We start from the raw sequence: 9,313 nt of genomic DNA, 5'->3' as shown, positions 1-9,313 counted from the left end.
AGACTTGATATGAAGCTGACCTTTGACCTCAGGCTGTCTGTGATCTCATTCTATATGAAGTATAGATATATGGTGAAGCTATTCAGCAACTGATGATCACAGGCCACTGACACCCATTTTACTAGGATGTAAAATATCATACTCCTTGTCTTTTATGTTCAACAACTCACCAATCACGTCTAACAACAGAATACACGACAGGTCAAAGTAACAAAGAAGCTAATTTACAGTCCAGAAGGGTCTTGTTACACCAGAGCTCAACAAACGGAAAAATACTCGTCCCTGGGTGGGCTTGAACCACCAACCTTTAGATTAACAGTCTAACGCGCTAACCAATTGCGCCACAGAGACTGAGCTGTTAACGAAGGACATCGGTGGAATCAGGACCACGTTCATTTTGTGGAAATCACTCCACAATTACCTGGTTGCAAACATTCTACTACCTTATCCAGAGATAAAAATATTCAGCTTCCAGTCAAATTGTATGGCAAAACAGAGAGGGGTAACGTCAACATCTGAACAGCGTATAATACATAGCTTATCTCAAAGACGGAAGTAAAAAAAAATAACATTAAAATGTTCACCTCCCCGTCGGGGAATTGAACCCCGGTCTCCCGCGTGACAGGCGGGGATACTGACCACTATACTAACGAGGACTGAATGTGTACAGGAATTCAGCATATACACATCAGCTCCCCCAACAGCAACCCACGTTCAAATATCACTTAACACAAACGCAACCCACGTTCAATGTTCGTCCATTTTAGTACACGTATAGAACACGCTTACAAACATAGAACACGGTTATTTCAATATTTAAATATCCGAACGGACCTTAGTATTCCATTACTTGTGTGCGTGTTCATTTTTGTTAAAATTTTATTGGGGGGTGGGCCTATTTTAACAATTAAAACGTTTTTTCTAAATTAAGTTATCATTGAGACATTATTACATACAGGGATATACCATGACAATTGAAATTCTTCATTTAATAAAATAACAAACTATTAAATGAAGTTTTTATGACAGTACATTGAGCTAGCGCATTTAGCCCACCAGTCAGACCTGACAACCTATTTTCTCCACTTCAAATAGCAATTACAATCGCGCACATAACAGAGGTTCCAGAAGACCTGACACAGAGTAATGCAGAACACTCACGAGAAAAGTATTTTGAAACCGAATCCATCAATCATGGCGAAAATCAGACTTCTCTTTCACCTTTGCTGTTAGCCAAAAACTACCGGAGAATTACAGCCTGTCCATTGTGGTAGCCTACCTCTGCCTTTGGCATTTGTGACATTCTGATTGGTCAAGTTAGTTTTTTTTATACGTCTTTTGAATGTCGACTATGCAGATATCAGAAAAAATTCCTGTCGGAAAAGTATAAATATTTTAAAATGCCCATCCCTAACAAACACACACACACAAACACAATACCAACATTTACCTACAAACAAGTCCTGCGCCCACTTTGAACACACATCCAATGAGACAAAATACACTCATTTGAATTTTTTTGAATTTTCTCAAAGTTATACAAGGTCATATACAAAGATGTATCTTCATGTGGTTGCTGAAAATGTGAAAAAGATCTAGCAGTCTAACAAAAGAGTGGATAATAGATTCTGAATTTATTGTTCCTCAAACCAGATTAATATATTATATATATATATATATATATATATATATATATATATATACACTGCTCAAAAAAATAAAGGGAACACTTAAACAACACAATGTGGGGGTTGTGCTTACAGCCCAACACCATGCAGGACGTTTCGCATTTGCCAGAGAACACCAAGATTGGCAAATTTGCCACTGGCGCCCTGTACTCTTCACAGATGAAAGCAGGTTCACACTGAGCACATGTGACAGAAGTGACAGAGTCTGGAGACGCCGTGGAGAACGTTCTGCTGCATGCAACATCCTCCAGCATGACCGGTTTGGCGGTGGGTCAGTCATGGTGTGGGGTGGCATTTCTTTGGGGGGCCCCACAGCCCTCCATGTGCTCGCCAGAGGTAGCCTGACTGCCATTAGGTACCGAGATGAGATCCTCAGACCCCTTGTGAGACCATATGCTGGTGCGGTTGGCCCTGGGTTCCTCCTAGTGCAAGACAATGCTAGACCTCTTGTGGCTGGAGTGTGTCAGCAGTTCCTGCAAGATGAAGGCATTGATGCTATGGACTGGCCCGCCCGTTCCCCAGACCTGAATCCAATTGAGCACATCTGGGACATCATGTCTCGCTCCATCCACCAACGCCACGTTGCACCACAGACTGTCCAGGAGTTGGCGGATGCTTTAGTCCAGGTCTGGGAGGAGATCCCTCAGGAGACCATCCGCCACCTCATCAGGAGCATGCCCAGGCGTTGTAGGGAGGTCATACAGGCACGTGGAGGCCACACACACTACTGAGCCTCATTTTGACTTGTTTTAAGGACATTACATCAAAGTTGGATCAACCTGTAGTGTGGTTTTCCACTTTAATTTTGAGGGTGACTCCAAATCCAGACCTCCATGGGTTGATACATTTGATTTCCATTGATTATTTTTGTGTGATTTTGTTGTCAGCACATTCAACTATATAAAGAAAAAAGTATTTAATAAGATTATTTCATTCATTCAGATCTAGGATGTGTTATTTTAGTGTTCCCTTTATTTTTTTGAGCAGTGTATATATATATATATATATAACTAAATGATATAGTCCGTCGAGCCAGATTAATATATATTGATGATATGGTCCTTTGAGCCGGATGCTTATCTATATACAATGATAAGGTCCTTTGAGACAGATGTATATTTTCCTAACAGAACGGTCAAGATCTAGAGTAATAAAACCACAGACCTTTGCTTTATATACACAATCAGGCCACCGCCACCCATTTTACCAGTGGTTTAAATGCAACTGTCCTCATGCTGTATGCTCAAACGGAGTTGGTAGGAGACAGACTTGATATGAAGCTGACCTTTGACCTCAGGCTGTCTGTGATCTCATTCTATATGAAGTATAGATATATGGTGAAGCTATTCAGCAACTGATGATCACAGGCCACTGACACCCATTTTACTAGGATGTAAAATATCATACTCCTTGTCTTTTATGTTCAACAACTCACCAATCACGTCTAACAACAGAATACACCACAGGTCAAAGTAACAAAGAAGCAAATTTACAGTCCAGAAGGATCTTGTTACACCAGAGCTCAACAAACAGAAAAATACTCGTCCCTGGGTGGGCTTGAACCACCAACCTTTAGATTAACAGTCTAACGCGCTAACCAATTGCGCCACAGAGACTGAGCTGTTAACGAAGGACATCGGTGGAATCAGGACCACGTTCATTTTGTGGAAATCACTCCACAATTACCTGGTTGCAAACATTCTACTACCTTATCCAGAGATAAAAATATTCAGCTTCCAGTCAAATTGTATGGCAAAACAGAGAGGGGTAACGTCAACATCTGAACAGCGTATAATACATAGCTTATCTCAAAGACGGAAGTAAAAAAAATAACATTAAAATGTTCACCTCCCCGTCGGGGAATTGAACCCCGGTCTCCCGCGTGACAGGCGGGGATACTGACCACTATACTAACGAGCACTGAATGTGCACAGGAATTCAGCATATACACATCAGCTCCCCCAACAGCAACCCACGTTCAAATATCAGTTAACACAAACGCAACCCACGTTCAATGTTCGTCCATTTTAGTACACGTATAGAACACGCTTACAAACATAGAACACGGTTATTTCAATATTTAAATATCCGAACGGACCTTAGTATTCCATTACTTGTGTGCGTGTTCATTTTTGTTAAAATTTTATTGGGGGGTGGGCCTATTTTAACAATTAAAACGTTTTTTCTAAATTAAGTTATCATTGAGACATTATTACATACAGGGATATACCATGACAATTGAAATTCTTCATTTAATAAAATAACAAACTATTAAATGAAGTTTTTATGACAGTACATTGAGCTAGCGCATTTAGCCCACCAGTCAGACCTGACAACCTATTTTCTCCACTTCAAATAGCAATTACAATCGCGCACATAACAGAGGTTCCAGAAGACCAGACACAGAGTAATGCAGAACACTCACGAGAAAAGTATTTTGAAACCGAATCCATCAATCATGGCGAAAATCAGACTTCTCTTTCACCTTTGCTGTTAGCCAAAAACTACCGGAGAATTACAGCCTGTCCATTGTGGTAGCCTACCTCTGCCTTTGGCATTTGTGACATTCTGATTGGTCAAGTTAGTTTTTTTTATACGTCTTTTGAATGTCGACTATGCAGATATCAGAAAAAATTCCTGTCGGAAAAGTATAAATATTTTAAAATGCCCATCCCTAACAAACACACACACACAAACACAATACCAACATTTACCTACAAACAAGTCCTGCGCCCACTTTGAACACACATCCAATGAGACAAAATACACTCATTTGAATTTTTTTGAATTTTCTCAAAGTTATACAAGGTCATATACAAAGATGTATCTTCATGTGGTTGCTGAAAATGTGAAAAAGATCTAGCAGTCTAACAAAAGAGTGGATAATAGATTCTGAATTTATTGTTCCTCAAACCAGATTAATATATTATATATATATATATATATATATATATACACTGCTCAAAAAAATAAAGGGAACACTTAAACAACACAATGTGGGGGTTGTGCTTACAGCCCAACACCATGCAGGACGTTTCGCATTTGCCAGAGAACACCAAGATTGGCAAATTTGCCACTGGCGCCCTGTACTCTTCACAGATGAAAGCAGGTTCACACTGAGCACATGTGACAGAAGTGACAGAGTCTGGAGACGCCGTGGAGAACGTTCTGCTGCATGCAACATCCTCCAGCATGACCGGTTTGGCTGTGGGTCAGTCATGGTGTGGGGTGGCATTTCTTTGGGGGGCCCCACAGCCCTCCATGTGCTCGCCAGAGGTAGCCTGACTGCCATTAGGTAACCAAGATGAGATCCTCAGACCCCTTGTGAGACCATATGCTGGTGCGGTTGGCCCTGGGTTCCTCCTAGTGCAAGACAATGCTAGACCTCTTGTGGCTGGAGTGTGTCAGCAGTTCCTGCAAGATGAAGGCATTGATGCTATGGACTGGCCCGCCCGTTCCCCAGACCTGAATCCAATTGAGCACATCTGGGACATCATGTCTCGCTCCATCCACCAACGCCACGTTGCACCACAGACTGTCCAGGAGTTGGCGGATGCTTTGGTCCAGGTCTGGGAGGAGATCCCTCAGGAGACCAACCGCCACCTCATCAGGAGCATGCCCAGGCGTTGTAGGGAGTTAATACAGGCACGTGGAGGCCACACACACTACTGAGCCTCATTTTGACTTGTTTTAAGGACATTACATCAAAGTTGGATCAACCTGTAGTGTGGTTTTCCACTTTAATTTTGAGGGTGACTCCAAATCCAGACCTCCATGGGTTGATAAATTTGATTTCCATTGATTATTTTTGTGTGATTTTGTTGTCAGCACATTCAACTATATAAAGAAAAAAGTATTTAATAAGATTATTTCATTCATTCAGATCTAGGATGTGTTATTTTAGTGTTCCCTTTATTTTTTTGAGCAGTGTATATATATATATATATATAACTAAATGATATAGTCCGTCGAGCCAGATTAATATATATTGATGATATGGTCCTTTGAGCCGGATGCTTATCTATATACAATGATAAGGTCCTTTGAGACAGATGTATATTTTCCTAACAGAACGGTCAAGATCTAGAGTAATAAAACCACAGACCTTTGCTTTATATACACAATCAGGCCACCGCCACCCATTTTACCAGTGGTTTAAATGCAACTGTCCTCATGCTGTATGTTCAAACGGAGTTGGTAGGAGACAGACTTGATATGAAGCTGACCTTTGACCTCAGGCTGTCTGTGATCTCATTCTATATGAAGTATAGATATATGGTGAAGCTATTCAGCAACTGATGATCACAGGCCACTGACACCCATTTTACTAGGATGTAAAATATCATACTCCTTGTCTTTTATGTTCAACAACTCACCAATCACGTCTAACAACAGAATACACGACAGGTCAAAGTAACAAAGAAGCTAATTTACAGTCCAGAAGGGTCTTGTTACACCAGAGCTCAACAAACGGAAAAATACTCGTCCCTGGGTGGGCTTGAACCACCAACCTTTAGATTAACAGTCTAACGCGCTAACCAATTGCGCCACAGAGACTGAGCTGTTAACGAAGGACATCGGTGGAATCAGGACCACGTTCATTTTGTGGAAATCACTCCACAATTACCTGGTTGCAAACATTCTACTACCTTATCCAGAGATAAAAATATTCAGCTTCCAGTCAAATTGTATGGCAAAACAGAGAGGGGTAACGTCAACATCTGAACAGCGTATAATACATAGCTTATCTCAAAGACGGAAGTAAAAAAAAATAACATTAAAATTTTCACCTCCCCGTCGGGGAATTGAACCCCGGTCTCCCGCCCCCGTGCGGGAATCGAGGATTCTTTAGCTAAAGTGCCCTAAAGCGTTTCCCATTCATTCCCTATGGTAGTGCTAAACCACTACGGATGCAATATATGTATGGCCACGTATGCCCTCCGAGGCGCTGTGGCAGGTTTTACGCAAGAGGTGGCGAAGATAATAGCCGAATTACAACGAACCACAACAAACACCCGGGAACAACTCATCTGAGCCTTATTTACTTTTAGCTACGTCAGACACACAACAGCTTCTAATTCGTAAGGACTGCCAAAGGTAAGTCGTGTTTTTACATACAAAATATGAGTTCTTTATCATCGATTGTCTTTTTTTTTATTTGTCTTCGGATCTTTTAATAATGCAATAATAGTAAATACAGCGGATATTCAGAGTAATTTTGTTAGAACGTAATCTGAATGAAACGTGGACTTGTGGAAACTATACGTTTCTCATATATATTTGTAAGTATTATAGTATTATAGCGCGATCTAAATAAACAAGTATTCTATGTTTTCACGAATTATACAATGTGAATGCGTTCATAATAAGTCACTTAAATGATGTAGCTATTTCTGTATAGATATTACAGAATAGTCTGAAAGCTATAGTTCATAATAAAGTTAATTACAAGATTGTTAATTGTTAATTACTATTGCAAGTGTTGTCCAGTGTTTATGTGGGGAGGGGTATTGGTTTGTCCAGATGAGGTTGTGTATATTTGGGGATTGGTTATAGATCTGTATAGTTGAAGGTTGTGTGTGTATATTATACATTGTACTGTATAATTAGTACATTAGCCTGAAAGGTATCATTAAAAATAATTAAATAATTAATTTTGTTTACTCTTTGCTTCATCATTTAGATTAACATGTCACACAGGCATTTCCAGAGATTGGTGGATCTCAAACAGCCGGGTGTGGTTTTGCCTGCAGTGTTTGACCCACTACTGATCACAGACTTGAACATGGCCTCTGTGAATGTGACGGGGAGCGCCAAATATCCAGCACTACAAGTCTCCAACAGGGACACGGGGAGAGAGGTTTGGACTCGAGTACGTTGAGCAAGGGTGCCGTGCTGTTCCTCTCGACTGGGAAAAGCACAGATCTCAGAAGAGGACAGACATGTCCGTATTCCTGACCCCTCTCCCTGTTGAGAAATGTCAACCCTCAGCAACACAGCTGCCGCCGACTGTCAGATTTCCTGATTCTGCAGCTCCTGCTACTGAGGCTTTAAAGAGAGAAAGCACTGAGGAGCCCCAGATGGACATAGGTAATTCAGAATAATACCACAAACATAGGCATATCTCTCTCACACTAACTCAGTCACACGCACCTAAATATGCTTGCAGACACATGCATTCTGCATAATTACTTTCACTGAAGAACTGTTCCTCTCTTTCAGATCTGCCCTGCACACCTCCACTGCCTATGACCGCCTCACCAAGAAGTGCACGCACGGGGCCTATCAAGACTGGTGGCCGGGTCTTTGTGTTGGACCACAATCGGTGGCCTGGCCCAATGAGGGTGGCTATTGATGGTCTGCTTGCCAGGCATCATGGACAGAAGGACATGCTGAAACTGGTGGACTTTGACTATGCTTCCATGGTGCAAAGTTCATGTGCAGACCCCAACAGCCTGCTTCACCCAACCACCAAACACCACATTGGAAGGTATATTAAACACCTGGCCAAATTAAAAAACACCAGTTCCTCCCTTAACACCAGTCCTGAAAAGCTCTTGGAGACCCAACAACTGTGGCAGCACTTAACCATGGGTAGTGACACAACCTGTGTCCCTGTAACAGCACTCCCACCTGCAGTTGTGAACCCACCCGCACTGCCCACACAAAATGCTCCTCTTACTGAAGCTGCCATAGAGAAAATTGTTTTGGGACTGATGGAAAAGCAGCAACAGTCAGAGCAACAACAGCAGCAAAAGAAAAAAATGACAAAAACCTGCCTTTCATGTGGCCAACCCAAGTCCCGTTACATGAATGATGGCTCCTCAATTCATTATTTTTATCAGAGTGGGCATGTTAGGTACTTCTACTGCTCCACAAAAGTATTTAAAACATATGGAGCAGAGGGCCTCACAAACCCCAAAATGTCTTTTGAGGATTTCATGTCAACACCCTTCTTTCAACAAGAACTTGAATCCATAAAACAGAAAGTGGAACAACAGAAGGACAAACAAAAGAGGAAGTCAGCAGATGTGGTACCCTCTGGCCGTTTGTGCAGGTTCTGCCATTTGGAACTAAAACAGGGCCCTAATAGTCCTCACATTCACACAGGGTTCCCCGGAGTGGCAGGGAAATATATTTATTGTCCTGCCAAGCTGTTCTCCCTCTACCAGGCCAAGGGTATGGAGAAAGAAATGACCTGGAAGGAGTTCCAGGCATCTGCTTTTTATCATGATGAAAAGAAAAGATGGATGGATGAAAAGAGGAAATGTTGATTTACACACACACACACGCATCCACACACACACACACACAAACAAACAAAATGGCCATAATCTTTTAATAAAACAATTTTGAAGTTCAATACAATTCTCTTGCCTTTAATTCATGTTTACATATTGAACATACTGTACATGAAGTCAGACAGGGTTGCTTATAATTACATTGTGGCACAAGGTACATGAAAAATCAACTGACAGAAAAGTTTGGTTTGTGTAACCCTAAATCTAAGTTAAGATTGGCAAGGAGGTCAAAGGCTGGTCTGTGCATTCAAGTCGACTGCAGGGCTGAAGAAGGTTTTTACCAGGTCATCGGATGAAGTACTTTTGTTTCCTCAACAGGTAGGG

At 41.4% G+C, this 9,313-nt stretch overlaps 1 protein-coding gene across 1 annotated transcript; it reads left to right on the top strand.

The window, feature by feature from the left end:
• The first annotated feature begins 6,543 nt into the window (after nucleotides 1–6,543).
• Nucleotides 6,544–9,013, top strand: LOC311112934 (uncharacterized protein). The gene is made up of 3 exons (XM_084156074.1): nucleotides 6,544–6,785; nucleotides 7,372–7,778; nucleotides 7,911–9,013. The coding sequence occupies exons 2-3, from the start codon at nucleotides 7,631–7,633 to the stop codon at nucleotides 8,960–8,962; spliced, it is 1,200 nt and encodes a 399-aa protein (XP_084012200.1). The 5' UTR covers nucleotides 6,544–6,785; nucleotides 7,372–7,630; the 3' UTR covers nucleotides 8,963–9,013.
• The last annotated feature ends 300 nt before the right edge of the window (nucleotides 9,014–9,313 follow it).

Source organism: Coregonus lavaretus (assembly GCF_964263955.1).
Source record: "Coregonus lavaretus genome assembly, chromosome: 39".
NCBI lineage: Eukaryota > Metazoa > Chordata > Actinopteri > Salmoniformes > Salmonidae > Coregonus > Coregonus lavaretus.
This window is presented reverse-complemented; position numbering and strand designations above follow the sequence as displayed.

Excerpts from the sequence above, each read along its gene's own strand:
- LOC311112934 (XM_084156074.1), top strand. The coding sequence starts at position 7,631 with ATGTCCGTATTCCTGACCCCTCTCCCTGTTGAGAAATGTCAACCCTCA. Across the intron at positions 7,779-7,910 it reads GGAGCCCCAGATGGACATAG|ATCTGCCCTGCACACCTCCA; the intron begins GTAATTCAGAAT and ends CCTCTCTTTCAG.